Raw genomic sequence first — 22,969 nt, forward strand, 5'->3', positions numbered from 1 at the left:
GTGACATTCCAGGAGCACTGCAAGCCCATTGTCCATAATCAAACAGTCATAAAAACACACTTTCAAAATGCTGTAATAGCAGAAATCACTTGTCTTTCTTTTTGACAGATATCTCAAAATCATTTAAGACTAGCTCAATATCAATGTCAGACAAACTTCTCCATTTGTATGGGCTTCAAATTCCTGAATACCAGAATGTAATATCCCTCATGTTCCATTTCATCTAAAATATGTTGATGAATGATTAGGGCATAAAGTAAATAATTTGAATGTGCAAATGACTTGAAATAGATCAAGTAAAAGTTTGCCCGAGAGCTATTGAATTACCCACGTTTTAGATATTGATTTGTCTGCATGGTAGAGTCACATTCATTGCTGCCTGTTCACATGGTCTGCAGTTGCAACCAGCACAAAAGTTTCATGCAGTTTGCTTCACTGATACATCAAGAGTTTGTTGGATGCTGGCAAGAAGATGAGGATTAAGATTTTAGCCTTTGGCTCCAGAACCAGCAAAGTGTTCTTCCACACAGCATACCATGCCTGTGAGCTCTTTCTCAAGTCAATGAAGTGTGGTTAATGGGGTGTAGTAAACCAGCACAGGGGCTGAAAACCCAGTGCACAGAACAGCTGCAATCAAGGACTTTGATATAACAATATGGTGTGCACAAAATGATCGCAAAAAAGAAGCTCAGAGAACATTATTACAGAAACTTGTATGTTGAAGATTGCGTGAAGACTGTGGTCTTGAATCCATTACGTTCCAGGGAAATGCCTAAAAGGTTGTGACTACATTCAACGGAGAAAAAAGCAATTTAAGAACTAGGGAAAGAACAGTAACAACTTCATGGTTAAATGGGAGAAACTTTTGCATTTTTGATTTTTGCGACAATACACGGAACTTTGGCAGTAACAAGACTTACCAAAAACAGACAGCATCGCGGTTGTTTCCGCTTTGCCAACCTCGTTGGTTGCGCGACACGTGTACCTCGCGGCATCCTCGGGGAAGACCTCGTCAATCTCCAAGCGACACACGCCAGTCTCCGTGTTGCGTGCAAGTTTGTAGTCTGGGTTTTCCGTTTGAATCGGCGTGTTGTTTCTCAGCCATTCCACCTGGGATGAGAAGACAAGCATTGAAACAAACTTCAGACATTAAGAAGAAATGCCTTTAAATCTTTTAAAAGCCCAAGCACTTGGCTTAACTTGGCAAGCTTTTTCACTGGCATTCAGTACCAGTTTAATCGACCCAAATTTTTAGCTCCCCTTGATCACGATTGCATCGGAAAGAAAAATTTGAAGGCGGTTTTCTCGAAATGCTGATTTCCTAGACCACTCGACATGGTCTCACAAAATCATCAATATCTCTACAACCAAGTACCTTTATGAGTCGTGTTACATATGAAATTAAAGCAGAAGAGTATGGGAATAACATCTTGTCATTTTCAGCAAATTGACCTCCCTTAACTTTCAGATTCTTTCATTGTAGTGGGTCACATATGGAGGTCGTACTCCGGTGGAGGAGGGTAAAAGTGAAAATGCCACATTTTAAGGATCAATAACAAATCAAATCAAACTAGAGAAGCACTCTGAGAGCGCAGACCTCTACCAAGCAGCTAATAATAATCATGTTCTTCCATACAGATCAGTGATTTTCACTCATGTTCATGCAGGCTAAAAATCCCCCGAATTCCCAATACATTGTATAGAAACTTCACCCTTGAAACTAGACCACGCACTTTAGTGCGAGTATGAAACCCTAAAAAATGCTCAGCTTGAACACCCAAGTTCAGTGACCCTACCTACCAAAATATCGAAAATCCTTCAAAAATCCATAAAAATTTCTGGATCACTACCAAAATTTAATCATCTGTTTGTTGTGTCATTCTCAACCTTTCCTGCAAGTTTGATCTAAATCTGTTCACACATTTTTTAATTATTTCACACACGGACAAACAAACCAACAAACAAACGGTAGTGAAAACATAACCTCCTCCCTTGGCGGAGGTAATTCTATCAAATCAAGGCAATGCAGAGTTCTTGCTCCTCATACCACGGGGACAGGATCTCCCTTCAGCACACACTCAAAGGCAAACGGGGCTCCCTTCTTGGCCCGCGAGTTCTGGAGGGGCGAGATGAATTCCGGCGGCTCTTCCGCTTCTGAAGAGAAAAGAATGATTGGGGGGAATGTTACAGTGTGGTACAAGACAACCATTCAAAGAAAGCACATCTCCCAAGATGCACAGAAATAATTTTTGTGTTGAAACAGTTTGCATCCAATGACATGTTTATCAACAGAGACAGCCTATCTAATGTGTAACTAAACTTTTTTTTTCCCGATGGACATGTAAAAGAACACAGAAGAAACATATGAGGTTGTGTGTAGAGAAATTGTCACTCATTCACTACATGTATTTACCTCACCCTGACACAAAGGGGTAGACATTGAGGTAAATCATGGATCCTATAGAACAGTTTAAGACAACTTGATAATTGAAAAAGGGAGGTTCATACCAATAAATTAAATCACCATTTCCTTACACACAGATCAAAAGTTGGAAATAATGTGGTGAGGAAAAAAAGTGAAATAGAAGAAGGTAAAGAAAGCCCATCATTTACAAATGTTGACTAAGAAACAGAAAATACAGAAAAGATTCATCGCCAACAAGAAAGAAAAAACAGAAAACATTATATACTGCTTATGTTACATACTAGTACATAACGTGTGAAAAGCGGAAACGTACTGCTCTTTTTTCTTTTTCTTTTTTTTTTTGGGGGGGGGGGGGGGCAATGTTATGAAATGATGAAAGCTACAGGAACACATAAAAAAAAGAAGAACAAGAATAACTTTCTGAGTGAGAGACAGAAAGAGACAGAGATAGAGGAGAGACGAGAGAGGGAGATGGAGAGAAAGAATGAGAGAGAGATGGAAAGAGCGAGAGACTTTGGATAAATCTGAAGGAGAAAAAGAAAGAAACATGATCTCACCGTTGACTTTGACCTGAATGATGCACTCTGCTCGTCCGGCGGGGTTGGTTGCCGTGCAGATGAAGATGCCTTCATCCTCCAGGTCTGCGTTGGGGATGATGAGGGTGTGTTTCCTCCCCTCCTGTTTTACGATGTATGGTTCACCTTTGACCTTGATCCCATCCTTGGACCTGTTTGGTGTCACAAAGAGTCTGCTGTAATATGGGCCCCCATTGTACATGGATGAGACTTTCAATAATAGTAAGGTTTACATGATCACTTTGTATCCACAGCAAAACAACTTGTTAAACATAAAATTCTATCATCAGCCCCCTTCTAATTCCTGCCAACGATGATGAAAATGATGATTCTTATTTCTCTGAAAATAATTGTAACATGATAAGTACTATTTTAATCATAATCATAATTAGAATTATGGTTATTATAATTATAATTATTATTATCATTATCATTATTATCATCATTTTCATTATCATTATTGCTATTTTTGACAAATAATTACATTTATGGGCACATTCAAGTTTGTTTTTGTTTTGTTTTGGGGTTTTTTTGCATGATACATTTTACAAAGAATATTTTCAATAAGCATTCAACATACCAGACAACTTGTGCCTGTGGAATGGCCTCCACCACAACCTCAAGACAAAGTGGTTTTCCCTCGTCCACCTTCTTGTCGCCCGGAATCTCCAGGAATTTGGGTATGACCGCCTCGGAGGCCAGTTTGATGGCACTGCTGGACACTTTGGTCACCTCCTTGGGGAGAATGAACTCCTCTTCCGAAGCTGGGCAAAGATATGATTGAAACAGATTGTAATGTATCAACTCCAGTTTGCATTTACTTATTCATTTATTTCAGACACATTGACCAGAACTGTGATGTGAAAACTTAATCAGACAAATGGGGAAAACCAAAGATATCAAAAGGTGGATATTTGTTTTTCTTCTTTGGTTTCATTTTGCTCCATTCTGTTTCCATGTGTTTGTTTGCTTGTTTTATTCCACTGAAGCTTCCAAGCCTTATGCACGCTCCCATAAATTGATCTAGAATGCTGGTAAGAAATGGTGAAGAGACTTACGCTGGACTTCCAGACGAGCCGTAGACACAGCTTCCCCCACCTCATTGGTGGCCTTGATGGTGTAGACGCCACTGGAGATCGGCTGAATGTTGTAGAAACTCAGCATGCAAATACCTTCATCTCCGCACTCAACTCGGATGTTCTTGGACGTACGGACGGGGAGGTCATTCTTGAACCACTCTACCTCTGGAGCCGGTTCACCCTTGACCACACAGTCAAGTTCTGTGACAGAATGTAGAAAATCAGACCATGTACCAAACTTGCCATTTTGTCCTACTACCTCGTACAGACTGCGAATGCTGTTCAATCACTTCTCTGCACAAATTTGCCATTCCTGGACTTACAATTGTACTGTGCTTTTTGGCATACAATTGTACCTTGTAGAATGTACATGTATGTCAAATCTCTACTTGATTGTAAAATCATGCAGGTTTTTACAGGATAAGGTCACATTTTATTCTGACCACTGCGTATCTTTCCAGATCTTTAACCCGTTGAGGACGAGTCCCCAGTATACTCGGGAAATGCGGGTTGTAGCAAAATCAAACCATCTTCAACAGGTTAATATTGTATACAACAAGTACAGAACCAATGTCAAAATCTATTGAAAGTTACAAGCATACATCACAGTGGTCTCATGCGTTGCCCATCAATGACATCATGAAATGTTTTGCTTTTACAGCAATTAATTTTTGCCTGCAGCTTTTCCTTCAATCCCTGCTCCATCATACCCTGATATGATACAGTTACCACAGCAACACATCATCAAATTTCAACGAGTGGGACTATTACAGAAATCACAGAAGTAATGCATGTTGTAGACTCTCTACATGTCTCAAAACTAAACTGTCTAATGGCTGCAATCCACTTACGTGTAGCTCTCCCCTGCTTGACCGCATGATCTCTAATCTTCCTGGTGAAGTAGGGGGCGTAGCCGACCTTCTTTGGGGGCTCAGGGGCAGGGACGGGTGCTTTGACCGGTCTGACTCCAGATGGAGTCACTTTAGACTCTGGCTGCATCAACTGTAAAAAGTCACATGGTAACAATACCCATCAATTGCAAAAAAGTTGTTCTGAGCAGGTTTTCATAACATATTTCTAGACCAGAGTGGAATTCCTGACCTTATACAATGTACAAAATGTAAGTCATGATTACGACAAAATCAAGAAAGGTACGTGTAGTCTCCACTATAACTGTCACTATAAGCAATGTCAGAGTACATGCAGGTTTACAATGCAGCCTGATCGAATGCAAACCCAACTCCCCAATGAAAACTGAACAACAATCATAACAACATCTGTTTATTGAACAAGGAGAAAAAGATTATATTGCACCATTTTGGACATATTTTCATTTATTGATAGGAGTTTAGACTGTATGACAAAGGATATTTTGGTAAGATTGTGCAAGTCTATGCATGTCAACTGTACTCTTGGATTCTTTTATTATTTTGCATTACAACTTACAATTATACAAACACAATCAAGACGGCACTTGCATACAAACATTACATACATCTAACAGTTAGTCTCTGAGTAGAAGATATGTTGCAGACATAAAACGTAAAAACGGCATACATGTATTTTCAACTTTACAGATCTACAAACTGTATTAGGTACTTTCACATTTCAATTTGATGTCCACTACACTTGTTCTCAGATCACTCTAAGAACGCCACACACTATATGACTTTCGGTCACACGACTAAGCGACTTTGGATCTGAAATAAACAAGCGTGTTTATTCTGAGGCTATTGTGATTTATTTCAGATCCAAAGTCTGTCAGTTGTGCGATCAAAAGTCGTATAGTGTGCGGCGGGCTTTCAAGTGACCAGTAATCGTATGATCTCTGACCTTGATAGATTTTGCGCTCCTCTCTGGTAGCTGGTCCAGCGGTATCTGGTAGTCACCGGATTCCTCGTCATCCGGGAGGATGATCTCCGTCACCTGAATCGGTTCCGGCGGAAGGTCCATCGGTGCCATCTGAGCAGGTTTCTGGTACGAGGGCATGATGCTCTCCTGCACAGGCTTGGGAGGTGGAGGTGGTTGCCATGGTTTCATCTGCGCTGGCTGTTGGTAGCTCGGCGCCACCGTCTCGGATACCCTGCCGGGAGGTTGAGCAGTGGGCTTCTGTGCCCTTACCAACGGTGCTGACTGCACTGCTCGCTGCATCTGCGGTACCACAGTCTCGTCTGGTGTGGCCTCAGCTGGCTTAGCCTGCACTGGCAGGTTGTTAGCGAGAGCAAAAAGCTCATCGTTGGTGAACTGGAGTTGGTCAATCAGCTCACGATTTGTCTTGATGGTTGATGACACCCTTGGTGGCACTTTGTGACCTATACAAATAAATTGAAAACAGAAAGCACAAGTATGAACAACTATTGTGTTTTCATAGACAGATGTCAGTACATGTTTAGTGTACATTACACAACAGAAATTTCTTTCTGACAGGATGTTTAGTCAAACAATGTGACATCCAAGTTCAGTAGACTCAATTTATCGTATGAGGGCACGAATGAATGATCTTTCTTGGCACTGATCAATGACGATGACAATTAAATCAATGCATTCATTTGACGTCAGCATATCAAATTCACACTTTTCGCTCTCACTGTAGCAGTCATAAACTGTGCATCGTTCTGTAGTAGTTAATAAATTTGGGGCTGTTATCACTGAGATCAATAAATCATCATCTTATCATTAACATACCATACACATGGATTTACTTTGAAAAGACTGCAGGGGTCATTGAACTAACAACTTCAGATGTTGGTCAAATGAGGATTTATTTTCTAGGTCAATGTACCATAAAATTGCTGTACTGGTCAATGTATTAAAGTAGCATATTCGAAGGTCACTGCACTTTTAACTTACTGTAGAGGTCAATGGCCATCTCGTTGAGTTTGAAGAGTCTGGCTTTCTGGCGGGCGTCGCCCTTGTCGATGAAGTCCTCCACTTCTTCCAGCACAGCGGCCGCCTCCTCCTTGGCGGTGAAGAGAGGTTTCTTCTTCCCCACGGCAACAAGGAGATCCTCAGCTTTAACCTGCCATTCAACAACCTATCAAGGGAGGGTGGTGAAGGGTGAGAGTGATTGAGGGCATTACCTTATTAACAACAAGGTTGTACCACAGTTTTGCACGTAACCAATTTCCATCAAATTATTTGTCCAGAAAATATCGATTTCTAAGCATTTACTGCTGTGAACTTACACTAATTTGCCTTGCAAAGGTTGCCTCAACTATGAAAGTTGTGATGATGAAACTCGGAATAGACAACTTGAAAAGCCCATTCTGGTCCACTCATTATACAATGAATGTACTTCTTTATCCTATTAATTTACATTGTGAAAAAAAAAAACAACCTTCAGTTTCACTAGTAAACTGATTCAAAGGAAATATACTGACAAGAATAAATGTGTAGCAAATACAAATTATATACAATGCAAAAGTAAACTGTGTGTGTTATGGGATGACATGAAATTTGCTCCTGTGGCAATTGCTTCTTATTTTCCCCAAGGACTTATGGTTAGGGTGAGGGTTGTGATAGGGTTTTGGATTAGTTTGATGTGAGGTTTAGGATTATGCTTGTGGGTAGAATTTATGTTCGGCTTAGCGTGCAGATATATCATGGGAGCAATTGTCGCAGGAGCAAATTTTGATAGAACTTGTTACAATGCCCTGAATCTCACCGTTTTGTACAGTTCATGGAACTTGGGGGCAGCCTTCAGTTTCTTTCGCTGGTCCTGAAGCGAGACGTGCAGTTTGCTCCAGAAGCGGTTGATGTCGTCGACGTCTCTTTTGATGGCCGACGCGTTGGGCGGATTCTTGGACAGAGCAATGTTTGCTCTCGTGACGAAGTTCTCGCGCTCCAGTGTCAGTGGCTGCAAGAGATAAATCACGAAAGTTCATCTACTGACGCCAGTTTGCAACTACAGTCAAACCTGTCTACAGCGGCCACCCAAGGGAGACTAAAAAGTGGCTGTAGTAGACAGGTGGCCACTATAGACAGGGCAATTAACGTGGCTTTTCTGTTGAGGGGAATTGTGTTTATAATGGTTGCATATGGCAGGTGGTACATTGTAGTTATAGACAGTGGTTGTTATCGACAGGTTTGACTGTAGTGTAATAACGACACAAGGCTTTTACTGTTAACAACATATTTGCAACTTATGAAATACACTGTACTGCTGGACTCAATGTTCCGATTCTTTACAAGGCAGGTTTGCGACAACAAATATTGATACGATATGGAGGTATTCATGATTGCATCAAAACAGGAATTCAATCAAAAGACTCTTTTTGCAAGACTCTGTACCTTGATGTCCTCCTCAAATTCAGCAAACTTTCTCTCGACTTCCGGCAAATCCTCCGCCTTCTCCCCGAAGTCCGTTTTGAGCTCAGCAAGATGCTTGGTAGCCTTCTGAATGCGTACTGCAAGCTGTGTATAAGAAATATGAAATCAGAAGTGTTTATCATGCTGAAGTAAAGCTGTACAAGCCAAATCATATGAATCAAAGAAACATGTACATACATTGTATGTCTCATGAAAATAGAGAAAAGAATTATATGACTTTGACCTACTACATGTAAGAAATTCCAACCTCATATTGAAAGTTGACCCAGCTTTACATGTATATCATTTACACCAAATCCGCAGACACAATGCACATTAACATGAACAAATTCATGAATACACTTCTATCTTCTTTGAATTTCAATCACTGGAGATCAGTATTTCTGCAAATATGAACATGCATGTATGTACTTGTGAATGTATAAGACATGTACTTGTAAAAAGTATATGAATATATAGAAATACACTTTGAAGTGTCTGAAGTACAAAACTGCAAAATCATTACAAGAAAATTATTCCAAAGATCTCTGAACATGAAGTAATAGACAAAGAAATCATTTCATGAAATCATTCGACAGATTCAAGATAACGAGAAGGCAAGAAGTTAAAGAGAGTAAGGGGACTTACAGTCTTGTACTGCTTGTGTATGTCAAAGGCTATCTCCACCTTGTGTCGGTAGTCCTGGACCTGCCTGTTGAGCTTGGACCAGTATCGCTCTGCCTCCGCCAAGTCTTTCTCAATGATGCCAGACGAGGGCGGTCTACTCTTTAGTGCAATGTGGGCAGAACTGACATAATTCTTGTAATCCTTCTCAAGAACCTACAGGCAAAATGATAGTACGAGCAAAAGAAATATGAGTAGGTTCCAATGATAATATAGATGTAAGTCTGGAAATTCCTCTTCTTGATATATATATATATATATATATATATATATATATATATATATATATATATATATATATATATATATATATATATATATATATATTTTAATCCACATTAGTCAAACCACAGCAAAAATGAAGATAAGTTATTAACTATCTACAGTGTACTTAACATCGTAACTAACATTCATGAACAAACAATATATTTGTATTCCTTCAATCTTTAATTCACACTTTCTGTCACAGTTCTGTCACAAGACATATAATACAAATTGAATTGCTTGAATTATCTCAACCTTTTTCAATTGGTCTGTTAAAAGGAGATGACAAAAATGAGTCAATGCTGATAAAATATTTGCGTTCTGATCCAGAGGGTCACATGACATGTCAGCTGACCTTGATGGATGCTTCCCAGTCTTCATGCTTCTCAATGATGAGGGAAGACGAGGCCGGGGTGCTCTCAAGATCCTGAAGATCATCCTCAACCTTCTCCATGTTGACAATCAACTGTAGGATGAGGAGCGGAAAAGAGGGAAGAAGAGGTGGGAACAGGGAAAAGGGAGAGAGAAGAAGAGGAGGAAGAGGAGGAGGAGGAAGAAGAGGAGGAGGAGGAGGAGGAGGGGAAGGAAGGGGTAAAGGAGGATAATGAGGTAGAGAAGGAGGAGGATGAGGAATGAGGGAAAGGGGAAGAGGAGGAGGAGAAGGAGAATATGAGCAGACTTGATTCATGTTTTGTTTGATTCAAGATTAAGTGCATAAGCTCAACATTTAACCATTTATAATGTGTGAAAGAATCATCAACCTATGCTGTCTTGAACAAACACATACATTGTACGTTGAAAGTCTTTCCTTTGTACAAACCTTTCTGATATCGTAAAGGTTTTGTCACCTTACAATCCAATCACATGTTACAGTACAAACATCTAACATGGTTAACAGCTTCTCATCATTCATACACAACAGTGACAACAACTATTATTAAAGGCATAATTTATCATTTGCAAATGAAACAAAAACCCCAAATTAGTGATTCAAAATAGTTCTACAATGTTAGGTATAGAAAAGACCATGTAAAAAATTTTAATCAGTATAATCGATGTTAAGTATTGTTAAATATACAAAAGGTGAACAATAGTTATAATTAAAAAAAAAAAATCAAGACTAAACTGTCAACAATTATGGTTTAATGAGAAAAGGAGTGTTTTTCCTCATATTTCAGGCTTTATTGCAAAAATTCTATATGGGAGAATGCTTTGTGATACAACTGACCTACACATATGCATCAAAAGTGATAGCTTGAACATTTTTTAAATCACTGCACCAAAAGGTAAACAGGACCTTTAAAGAGTATATTATTTCACGATGCTTGTCAAACCAAGCAAAGTACATTGTATAATGACTGATCATATGAGTTTACATCCAGGAGAGTCAAACGATGTCACAATGTCTTACAGCTTTATATTGTTTCCTGATGTTAGCAACCAGCATCATCTTCTCCCGGTAGTCAGCCACGGATTTGTTGAATCCAGACCAGAACTTCTGGACCTCACTCAGTTCTCTCTCAATGAGGGCAGCGGCAGGAGGCTTCTGGTCAAGCACGATGTTGGCTCGGCTGACATAGCTGTCATAGTCCTTCTCAAGATCCTGTGATCGAGGCATTGAGATTAAACAGAAAAAGATCATGTATGTGTAGAGATTCATGTATATAGTTGATGGGGTAAGAAAACATTGCATCTCAAATTTTTGTCAAAATCACTTGTCTTGATACTTGTCAGAAAATTGGTTATGTGATGCCCTGTCCAAATCCTACTTGTAGCTCCTTATCCAACAATGAAGCCACCACAGCGTGTCAAAGGAAGGTGATCCCATTTTTTATAGTGCTTTGACTGCCATGATTTTTTGCTCTCCTGAACATTTGATGTTTTTGAGAGACTTTGTCACCCCAACAGCAATATGCTTTCATGAAATTACAATTTGTAGGTACTGTACGCATGTAAGGCTTATGACCTTATGCTTGAAGATATTGCTTTCAACAATGAAAATATCAATATTTAGACACTACACCTGTCCTAATGCAAGGTGATACAAAGTCCCATTAGAATACAATATACATTTGGAGTGAACAGAAACAAGAGTCATATATTTACTGAGTACCTACACTGTACATTGTATACAGGATCTGTGGTGTTAACTTCATTTGGTTCTCAAGTAATGATGTCTGTGTATCGTGCACTATAGTAGATCATAAATAGACTCTCTATATCATTCTTCGGTATATATTCCTCTGCTTGAGTTTGACTTCCCAAGGAAAAATCCACTGTACCTTTCACTGTGAGTGATTCTGTATCTATCTATCTATCTATCCATCTATCTCCCTCTCACCAATTCACCATTGGTCCTCTTACCCACATTTGTTGGTGCCAATCACGAAACTTCTCTGCAGTCAAATTTTCTGACAGATGTATCTATCTACCTATCTATCTATCTATCTATCTATCTATCTATCTACTGTATCTATCTATCTATTTATCTATCTATTTATCTATGTATCTCTCTATCTTTCTATTATCTATATATTTATATACGTTGTATCTATCTATCTATATATCTATCTATCTATCTACAGTGTATCTATCATTCTATCTATCATTTTATCTATCTATCTGTCTATCTATCTATCTATCTATCTATTTATCTATTTATTTATCTATGTATCTCTCTATCTTTCTATTATCTATATATTTATATACATTGTATCTATCTATCTATTCATCTATCTATCTATATATCTATCTATCTATCTACAGTGTATCTATCATTCTATCTATCTATCTTTCTATCTATCTATCTATGTATATCACCCCTTTCACCCATTCATTCATTGGTCTTCTTACCTTTACTTGATGCTGCCAATCATCAAACTTCTCTAGAGTGAGAGTCTCAGACACCCTGGGTTGCTGGAGGTCTTCTAGCTGTCTGTCAGCTCTCTTCAGATTGGTAGCCAGCTGTGAGGGGATAGACAACAGATCATTCGGCTAACTTCAGCACAATTTCTCAACCAATAATGAAGAGATCCAAGATGGAAGGTAGAGTCACTTTTAATCATAGAATGGTGGAGTCATCAGCGTCTTGAACACCTTACTGAATTAGGCCCTACACCATCAATACATTACCGGCCCAGCTTGATCCTTAACCCACTGAGGACGGACTGATTTTGCTACAACATGCATTTCCCGTAGACACCTGCCCGCGTATACTCGGGACTGGTCCTCAACAGGTTAAGTGCCGGAGAATGTCCTGTAAAACTGGTTCTGTGGATTATTTTTTCCTCTTGTAGGGCATACAAACTGTAGTTCTTCACATGGGTTTTCAGCCATTATCTCTTTCTCTGCTTACTTCTTCTTGACACATACATATATTAACAGCTAACACTTGTTTGTCAGTTTGTCTGTTTATTTGTTTTTATCTATTCTTTTCTGGAATTTATTTGCCTGGGCAGCAGTGAACCAGTTGATGGCTGAGTAGTCTAATTTGGAACTCTGCTATAAAAAGCAGGGACACCTGAGTTAGCTATTGCTTCTTTCTGCACACTAAGAAAAAAAAAAAGATAAAAAGATAAATAAATAAAGAGAGAGTGAAAAGACAAAACCACAGCACTCACAGTCTGGTACTGTTTGCGTAGATTAATGACTAGCTCCATCTTCTCTCGGTAGTCATCGACGTTGCGGACGAAGCTGCTCCAGTATCTCTGCACCTCATCGATGTCCTTCTGAATCTTTGGCTTGTCGGCTGGCTTGCTCTTCAGGGCAATGTTAGCCGTGCTCAGATAGTGCTTGTACTGATCTTCAAGGATCTGTGGATTTTCACACAAAGTTTGATGATTTGATTTGATTTGATTCACTTTTAATACCAAACAGCTGATTTGTAGTTAGATCTTATGCTTGGTATCTCATGTAAAGCCTGGCTGAAGTAAATATGAAGCATAATGTTTGGCACATATTGAACAGTATGACAAAATATAAAAAGAATAGCATCTTTAGGTATAGAGTAGCTCTCTGTAGATTTGAATTACACTGTAATCTGCCCTTCTCTCTTTTGATGAATTTTTGTCTAAACATTATACTGGATTGCATTTCCTTCATTTTTTTTTCACAAACATTGCTTTTATGCAGTCTAAGAGCAAGGTTGTAAGTATTAAAGTGCATTTTAGAGTACCAGTATTTACTATACTTAACGAGATTGCTATGAAGGAAGGACACTATAGGATATCACTCAAGGATGGATATGGTTTGTCTGTTAGTTTGCTTCATTTTCCATCTGTACAAGATGGATTGATAGCCCATATTCAGCTGCACTATAATTTGTAGCTGTTCTTCCATGGGGTGCAGTTGTGTATGTACTTGGGATAAATGTACTTATGCACTTAAGTATATGTACATACTTCTGTACAATGCACCCTGCACTTTGTGATGAATGAACGGAGGGTGATATTTTACATGCATGGGTTGTGACTCTCTCACACTTGGGATCTCCATTTTATGTCCTATCCGACGGACAGAGTGTTTTGCCTCTTACGAGGGGACATGATACACACAACAATGTTCATTAAGATTAAAGAGGATCCAAACCCAAGTCCGAACCCCGAGCCATTCAATTACGAGGCAGATAACGCTACCACCTGAACCACCTCACTGCCCTGTATATCGGTGGCAAGGTTACCTTGATCTCAGCTTCCCAGTCCTGGAACTTCTCGATGGTGAGGGAGACGGATTCCTTGCTCTTCCTCATGTTGTCTAACTCTTCCTCGGCTCGCTGGAGGTGAACGATCAGCTGAAGGGGAAAACATCAAGGAGGGAAGGATTCTTACCAATTCTGACTCTAATCATGACAAATACTAACGTGGCACTGATATCAATATGAGCAATCAGCTCAAAAAAGATCGGCTTGACGTGAGAAAAGAAAATGCATCGATACTGATTAACAGGATGATAATGAAAAGAACATCATCAATCCTTCAATTGATTATGCACAAATATATCAAAGTGTGACTATGCTACTGCCAAGTCAAACTGGTAAAGATGTGCAAGGGTAGCAGTCATTTAATAGTTCAAAAATTCAAGGTGGAGATCTTAATGGTGGTGATAGCCCTTACACTGACAATACTGGTACTGATGATAATGATCAATTGATTTATTAATGATTTGAACTACGCTGTCATCTTAAGGACATTGTTCATAGTAGATTACAGAATTAGATCACAATGATTTTACAAACAAGACATCAATGTATCATGAGATAGTTATTAAAAAATGAATGGCAAACATCTGGAAAACACTGAAGATAATGGATACGGTTGTCATGGTGGTGACACTAGTGGTAGTGCTGACTAACATAAGAATGTATTGCCTGCAATAAAAGGATCTTGTAATAAACAAAACTTGACTCATAATGGGCTGACCACTGCAAAGAACGCATTTCCTGCATCAAAAAGATCCTATATGAATATTTCCCTCATTACAAGCTGACCACTAACCTCTGACTTGAGAAGCTTGAGGCTGGTATCTTCGCTAGCCTTGACCAGCCCATGTCGGTAGCGGCTCCATTCATTCAGCCAGCGCTCCTTGTGCTCCTCCAGGGCGTTGAGAGTGACCTCCACATCTCTCCTGGCGGGAGACACCGGATCCTGAAAGATGGAGGCAGATGAACACTTGGTTGTCATGGCAACCAACAGCAAAGGTCTCTAGCATCACAACTTTTATTTTAAGAAAGGCTTGCAAACTGCATTTAGATACCCTCCCTCATATTCCAGACAGGAAGACTCATAAACAAAAGCTTTTAAAGTGGCAGGTTTTCTGCAAATTTGTGGTTTCCTTTTATCAAAGTACCAATCATTTAAATCTTTGCTTTTCTCACTCTTATACAAGAAAAATATCAATGCATGAAAAATGCACTGACATCTGGCAAGTTTTCCAAGACATACTTGTATTCAAACTCATACAATACAACAGAATGTTTGCATACTATACATTATTGGTATATTTTCTTTTTTGAGTGATCCATGTCTTACAAGCTCCGCTTTTCAGTAGATCACTCTTTTCCATCACTATATTTACTTCTATCACAATTGCAATGTGCGCATTGTTTTTTTGTTATACAATCATTCGTACATAAAGTTTGCATAATACTTTTTGACTTGTACTTTTCTCATTGACAAATGTATACTTTATATTATGTATTACATTTTGTAATAATGTACAACTGAATTCAAATTCAAATTGAAATCCTTTTGATATTTTAGCAGAGCACTTCAGTGAAATATGATTTAGGAATACTGAGAAAGGCTTTTGATCAGGTGAGAGCGAGGGCGACTCACAGCTTGTCTGATCTTGGCAATGACATCTTCTCCTTTCTTGGTAGTAGTGGTGTAGAGCTCGGTGATGTATCGCTTCTCCTCCTCATGCTGCTGGAGTCTGATCTGCGCTTCTGACGTCTGGGTCGGGAGGGGCGCGTTGCGGTAGGACGCCATAGCATCGTCCATGGTCTTGTTCACCTGTTGGTGTTTGATTATCACAAAATCTGTCTCAACAACACTGGCACCACAAACTAAGGCGTTAATGTTCTTATCTTTTGGGTTTACTTTATTGATATTCATTCCATACAGATGATAAACATACATTGTATGTAACTTCCTGGTAGGATAAGTTTTGTGTGAGCTTCTAAAATCTGCTTTCGAAGAGGGGCATCACTGTAGCAAGCTATTGTACCATCAATAATTTTCCATACAGCTATACCTGTCAGAGTTTGATGATCATTTGTGATGTCTCATGCAATGGAATGCCACACCCTTTGTTTTGGTTTTTCATTTGTTATGTGTTTCTTGATTCATTTTCTTTCTTTCTTGCTTTTGGTGGAGAGGCAGCTGTTTTCAATTACATCTTATTTTTCTTCTATGAACAGACATAAACCATATAGACTAAATGTTTGCAAAATAAATAGTAGTGAACACGTAGTTAGTCTTTCACACCCATCTGGAAGAGGGGGCACGAGTGATATATCAAGCAACTTTGCCAAGACGAAACCTGCCACAAACTAAAAGGTGGAATTAATAATACAGACCACATTAAAAGACAAAGGTTCATCAACTATCAGCAATAAAGCAAAGTCCAAATAAATGACCATTACCTTGTTGACCTTCTGGTAGAAGTCAATGCTGAGGGTGAGGACCACTTGATAATCAGCGACTCGGTTCATGAACTGGTGGTGGACGGAGGTCAGTCTTTCCACGATGCGCTCCTTCTCGCCTCCCGTGTCTCCCTTGGCACCAAGCATCTCGGCCGTCTTCAGTCGCATCTGGACCTCGGTGGTCACTCGCTGTTTTTTAGAAGGAAGAGGAGGTGTGAAGTTTGAGAATTTGGGTCAGATGGAGCAAAGATGACCATATTGTTAATCATCTGCTTGCAAATTATGATATCAAAATTGTCAAAATTATTATGAGATGCACGAAAACAACACGTGAGATAAACTGTATGTGAACACATGTATCACATTACATTGTTTATCATGTAGGGTACCATAAATAAAAGGATGGTCATGAATGAACTGAAAAGGAACAAACCCAGAATCTTCCTTTCCATCCCCCCCCCCCTAATCCAGATCAACAATACCCTGCTCTTCCCCTCTAATGCAACCCATTTAATCCCAGGTGTGAAACACAAAAGGCACAATAAGAGGATTAGTAATAAGCAGCTTATCCTCCAATTTATTTTGTGTAACTGTTAACTGTTAAAGTGGATGATTGGGGTATTAACATGGAACAAAAGATAAATGCACAGTTGTTGGTGAGTTCAAGGTGCTTGTGTTCCTTGAGAGTTTTGGATGGATTAAGGTACTAAGGGTGTACAAGCAATATATAATAGAAAGCAGATGGAGCAAGAGTAAATGAAATTGTGACCTGCATCACAAAAAGGGTACTTATGTACATCACTCAAGGTTGACTTTTGAAAGTTTTCTATCAGAGTTGTCAATTTTATAGGTAAATTGGAAGTTTGGCAGCATGGAATCTATAGTACAAGTAAAATGTAAAGGCTTTGAAGAGTTGCTGTCAACCAATTTTTCTCCCAAATTTGGAAAATGAGAAGCACAAAGACTCACTGTCACTGTTTCTTGGAAGGTTTCGGTTTCTTGCTGTTTGACGTCAGCCAGAGACTGGGCATCAGACATCAGACGGGGGAACACGTTGCCCTCCATGTTGATGACGAATTCGATTGTCTGAAATAGCAAGGATATGGCAGAAGGTGCAGCAATCAATGCAATGCTAATTGTACAAGCCTTCTCATAGGCTTTTCAAAATTTGCAGATAGTACAAGTATAAGATATAACCAACAAACTTAGAGAAAAAAAAAGTTTAGTCCATAATTAATTCTCATGTCATGCATGTAACTCCTCCTTTTTTAAAGTTAGAGTTAATATCATCTTTTGATAGTCATGGGTGTAAATGACAAGAGTTTTGTATTCAAAAAAAGTAAAGTCATTCTTAGTCAGTTGCCTATGGTAAACCATACATGTATGCTTCAAAGCCTTCTAAGCTTAATAGTACTTATAAAACCATCCACAAATGCAGTCATGATATAGCATCTTGTTTTTGTATTTTCTGTGTAAGTCATAAAGTACTCTTTCAGATATAGGAGGGTTGATATTCAAACATGAATATTTCATCTGATACACAGTGAGGACAGCCTGTATACAATCCATCACTCACCTTACGAGCATCGCGCACAAAGTGTTCCCACTGAGTCTTGAAGGTCTCCTCGGCCGAATATCGCTGATGAAGCGAGTCGTAGAGCTCCTCCAGGAAGATCTTCCTCTCTCCAAAGTTCCTCAGCATCAGTTCCACGTAGTGACGGGATGTTTTGGTCACCAGCTGGGTGTCATTCACAAGCTTGTTTGGGAAAAGAATATACATGGCAAAAGAAATTGTTCACAAGCTTGTGTGGGTAAAGAAATCACAGAGTTTGCATGGGGGAAAAAATCATTCACAAGCTTGTGAGGGAAAAGAAATTATAGACTTGGCATGGGAAAAGAAATTGCTCACAAGCTTGTGTGGGAAAAGAAATTAAATTTTCAAAGCTTTGTATGAGTAAAAAGAAAAAATATAATAAGCTAGGAGATTTCAAAATCTCCCTGCCCCACATCTTGCATTGAATGTGTTATATTCAGGGAACATGATGCATGCTAATGTTTTTCTATGATCTTAGTCATCAGTTACACATTATCAACTCGGGGCAAAAAGACAACGCTTCAAATGAATATTTCTTTGTTGTTTAGAACATAAACAAAGGCTATGTTCTAAACAACACTTTAACACTAAGGATACTGTATTGTCTAAAGTAATTTCTTCAAAGAATAAGAATCACATTTGAACAATAATTACTGCTACATAAAACTGATGCCTTACAATCCACAAATTTCATGTAAATGCAAAAAAAAAAAAAAAGCATACAAAATCAAAGTACCCACACTGATCTGAAAATAAACAGTGTATGATTATAATGTATATCATAACTAAATAATAAGATCTATCTGTATAGCAGTGTGCAGAGTGTGAATCAATGAGACATACATGTACAGTAGCAAAAGTTTTACCACTAATAAAACTTCTTATCATGAACCCTTTTTGTGCCAGGGACTTCAAAGCGCACAAAGAGTTAAACTGACACAGAACCACCAAGTCTTCGAGAAAGGAGTCTCTCAAATCTCACCCTGTGCAGTTCGTTGAGGACGCTGTGGCCACTGTTATCCAGCTGGATGTTGATCTCCACCATCTGGTTCCACTTCTCATGGATGCGCTGCATCGTCACCTTGCGGAGGGTGCGGACGTCCTTGGTCTCCTCAGACTTCAGCTGGTCCTCCATGTTCTCCATGGCATTGGACAGCTGGAGGATGAAGGAGGTTGACAGTTAACCCTTTCTGAGTCACGGACTTTGGACAGTGTGCATAATGCTATGGGGTTTCCTGTACCAATCAGCACTCAAGGCATTCAAAGGATTAACTTCCACGTATCCATGACAACAATTACCATCTGAGGTTATTGTCTTGAGAGGGATAATAGAACTACATAATAATAATAATAATAATAATAATAATTGTTTTCGATATAAACTCCAAATTTTATTGTCCAAGAATGAAAATTCTTTTTGCCCAATTGATCGTGGGCCCGGCAGCCACTGAGCAGCGCCAGATCGACGTTGCTCTAACCGTTTCAACTGTTGAACGGCAAACAAGGTAGCAGCAACTCCCATCTTTTAACGTCTTTTGGTATGACGCGGCCGGGGTTTGAACCCACGACCTCCCGATTGTGAGGGCAGCCGCTCTACTCACTGAGCCAACACATCGGTACTACATGCACTTAGTAACATTTTTAGAATTTGGGTGTCAACATTCAGAGCTTATGGCACGGATGAGAAAGTTTGCTTGTGACTGATAGAAAGCTTTTAAGTGGCTTGCCTGACATTGCAACATCTAATGCATGTACATAGGAACACAGGAATTTAATAGCTTGCTACGACATTAGATGAGGAAAATTATGTAAATTTTCAATACATTGGCATAAATAAAGAGATATCCTGGAGGAAGGAGAGAGTACACTTTTCGCTTGGACCTCGGGGGATTGCATCCAGCCCTCACCTGCTTGACAAGCTTGTGGAACTTGATGTAGATGTGAGCAGCCCTGATGCGGTTCTCCACGATGACGGTGACCCGCGTCCAGTGCTGCTGCAGCTTGTTGGTCTGCTCTGGACTCAAGCGGTTCTGGGCTCCCAGCTTGTTGGCTATCTCAAGGACAATATCTACCTGGCTGGTCTTCTCCTGTACAGATAAGAGAAGAGAAACAAAAATATTCCATTTCTATCTATATATTAACTCTTTACATGCCACGTTCCCACACGTCTGACTCAGTCAACGGTGTGCCAACTTCACATATTCTGCTCAAACCCACAAACCCGGCCAAACCGATCGATAAATCACCAAATACCACAATACAATAAAAGAGTTTCTTGCAATTCCGTTCCTCACACACACTATAGCTTGCATTTTATGCAGAGATTGACTAGCAAGCGGTGTTCTCTGCTGGATTTGCCTATAAATTCTAAGTTTCTGTCACTGTTTTGTGTGCAAAAGTAATACCTTTACAATAATAAAGCTACATAATGTACTTGTCATTTGAAAGAAAAAACAATCATAGATTTGTCATACAATACATATCAAAGCAAAGCTTGGCATTTTCTCTACCACTTTATTCACTACATGTCCAGCTTAGCAGAAATCTATTAAAGTTACATAGATTTGAAGAAAAGAATGTTTTCCCCGAAGCATGAGTAATGTTGCCATCTCTGAATGATGTGGCACACAGGGGGTTTACACCATGGCACATAGAGAGTTAACTGCATTTAAGAAGTTTCAATATTCTACTTACACCATGTCCATCTGAGAGGCAGGGCACAATGTGTGGTGTTGAATAAATGAAGTACACTGTATATGAGAATTAATCTCGGCCTCAAGAGGATTACATGCAGACAGTAACTCTAACCCTAGCATTTTGACTCCAGTTCTCATCCAGCAACCGGCAAACCACAAATATGAGCAAATAAACACATATTGGTTTCTGTAGACAGGGAAATCATACAGTTATATTTACATTGTATCTGAAATGTTGAAGGGGAAAGTGGTCTAACCAGCCAAACATAAAAAGGCAAAATGGTTCACAGGCACTGATGGAAGTATTTAGCAACTTTTAAAGAAGAGGTTACATGGATTATTTCTAGTTGATTTCAATATGGCGAACATATAGAAAGAGTATTAATAGTACATGGTCTTGCCATGAAAGAAATCATATAAACTATATGTCTATACAATGTGTATCTATAAACTGCACTGTCATTGGTAGACAGCAAGGATCAATTTCCCTGTAGTCCCACATACCCTAACTTCTGTCAGGAGTTTCTCATGTCCCTCAAGGAAGTCCATGGTGGTCTGCATCTGGTCTCCCATGTCGTTGTTGGCCATGAGGAAAGCGTCACCGACGTTGACGAGCCACTTGATGAGGACGGTGTACTTCTCCTCGAAGGTCGCCTGGAGGGTCGCTCTCTCCCTCAGCTCCGGCTGAGCCTGGTTTTGGAGGTCAGCGCACTTTGTCTACACGGTTCATCAAGGGGATAAAAACCAATCAGTGCATACCGTCAGAATTTGCTTTACTTTACACTCACTTTGACTGGATCCAAGATGAAACATCTCTCGTAAAGCAATTTCCACATTTTAAGAGTGCAATGCAGAAATCTCTTCCACAAATTCTCAATGAGCCTTAACCTCTTCTGTGCCAATGAGTCAAATGTACACAAATTTCACACAGTACAAGTACTATGGACAAGAAATATACGTGGACATGGCACACAGAGGGATAATGTGCTTTGTTTGCCATTTGGCATGCACACTGGACAGCTTTGCTTGTAGGCTGGCACAGATGTCTGGAAACCGATTGACATAAATATAGATTATAAAACTAATCTCCCAATCCAATCCCCCTAATCCTTATTGTATCACCATGGCCTTCCCATTGGACTGACGAACAAGTCACTACATCTGAGTGGACTGGTCAACTTAACAACTACGTACAAATTTGTATGTTACATTTTGGAGGGATAACTAACTGCTGATATAAAAGCTTGGCAAGTTTAGCGGAGTGTCAGGGCATTTAAAGAGTCAATGCATTGGCTCTAAGATGAGATGATTCCATACACATCTTACACACACTACACACATTTACCAATAGATCTGAAGTCCGAGTTTATACCTCAGATACAGTACTAAAAATAAAATCTATTTCACATATTTAATCTTTACTGTTTGAAAGTTAACAAACACCTTCTATCATACCAAATACATTTAAGTATTTGAAAACCACAACAGACACATGAGTATGTTGAATTCATATCAACACATGCACCATATGATATTTCTATTTACAAACTCTATGAATTATCTTTGTTTAACCCCATCATACCTACATGTAAGACAAGACTATCTTGTGCAACAACTGCGTGATTTTGAGATAGCAGAACTGAGAGTATTACTTGGTAAAGAACAAAATTCAAATAATCTCTCATAAGGAGGCTCACCTGTATCTCTTCCATGGTCTTCTTCACTCCTTCCGCTCCTGGAGTACTCAGGCCAACCTGGTTGAGAAGGGCGCGGCCCTCGCTCAGGACCGGTGTCGAGATCTCCGAGATGGCATCGTTGAGCTTCTCCAGGCGCAGTGCCCTCGTGCGGTCATCTCTGGGCAGCCTGTCCTGGGAGAGCTGGACTTCCAGTCTGCTGAGATAATTCTTGGCCTACATGAAGCAACAGAAAAAGGGGAAAAAGAAACAACAAACTCATTAACTCCTACTCGGTTCTTGGCTGATCTGAACAGCCACTGATGTGCTTTCATCAGTTATTAACATCAATGAATTGCCCTACTCTTTGCCAGTAGGCTTTGATGCCCTGTATACACACATAATAGTAAATTAATAAGAATTTGTCATCCTATTGACAGCTTCAATAAGACCCGATGCAGAATATTTTCAAATGAGCAACATTGCCTAACAATGAATTTCTGCCAGATACATGTAGTGTAATTGCAGAA

General features: G+C 39.4%; 1 protein-coding gene across 1 annotated transcript in view; it reads right to left on the reverse strand.

Moving 5' to 3' along the window:
- The window catches only part of LOC140245285 (titin-like), a 240,109-nt gene that overhangs the window by 105,672 nt on the left and 111,468 nt on the right, over positions 1 to 22,969 (reverse strand). Inside the window, exons 26-50 of the mRNA XM_072324869.1 lie at positions 22,464 to 22,676; positions 21,271 to 21,483; positions 19,978 to 20,157; positions 19,053 to 19,226; positions 18,053 to 18,232; positions 17,446 to 17,562; positions 16,477 to 16,665; positions 15,668 to 15,844; positions 14,828 to 14,977; positions 14,014 to 14,124; positions 12,956 to 13,147; positions 12,189 to 12,299; positions 10,747 to 10,938; positions 9,691 to 9,801; positions 9,036 to 9,227; positions 8,370 to 8,492; positions 7,744 to 7,935; positions 6,930 to 7,113; positions 5,913 to 6,391; positions 4,931 to 5,081; positions 4,059 to 4,280; positions 3,581 to 3,764; positions 2,983 to 3,152; positions 2,048 to 2,154; positions 921 to 1,110 (exon numbers count right to left, since the gene is read on the reverse strand). Of these exons, the coding sequence (XP_072180970.1) occupies positions 921 to 1,110; positions 2,048 to 2,154; positions 2,983 to 3,152; positions 3,581 to 3,764; positions 4,059 to 4,280; positions 4,931 to 5,081; positions 5,913 to 6,391; positions 6,930 to 7,113; positions 7,744 to 7,935; positions 8,370 to 8,492; positions 9,036 to 9,227; positions 9,691 to 9,801; positions 10,747 to 10,938; positions 12,189 to 12,299; positions 12,956 to 13,147; positions 14,014 to 14,124; positions 14,828 to 14,977; positions 15,668 to 15,844; positions 16,477 to 16,665; positions 17,446 to 17,562; positions 18,053 to 18,232; positions 19,053 to 19,226; positions 19,978 to 20,157; positions 21,271 to 21,483; positions 22,464 to 22,676 (4,504 nt within the window). The remainder of the gene's footprint in view (positions 1 to 920; positions 1,111 to 2,047; positions 2,155 to 2,982; positions 3,153 to 3,580; positions 3,765 to 4,058; positions 4,281 to 4,930; positions 5,082 to 5,912; positions 6,392 to 6,929; positions 7,114 to 7,743; positions 7,936 to 8,369; positions 8,493 to 9,035; positions 9,228 to 9,690; positions 9,802 to 10,746; positions 10,939 to 12,188; positions 12,300 to 12,955; positions 13,148 to 14,013; positions 14,125 to 14,827; positions 14,978 to 15,667; positions 15,845 to 16,476; positions 16,666 to 17,445; positions 17,563 to 18,052; positions 18,233 to 19,052; positions 19,227 to 19,977; positions 20,158 to 21,270; positions 21,484 to 22,463; positions 22,677 to 22,969) is intronic.

This window comes from Diadema setosum, chromosome 22, assembly GCF_964275005.1.
Source record: "Diadema setosum chromosome 22, eeDiaSeto1, whole genome shotgun sequence".
Lineage (NCBI taxonomy): Eukaryota > Metazoa > Echinodermata > Echinoidea > Diadematoida > Diadematidae > Diadema > Diadema setosum.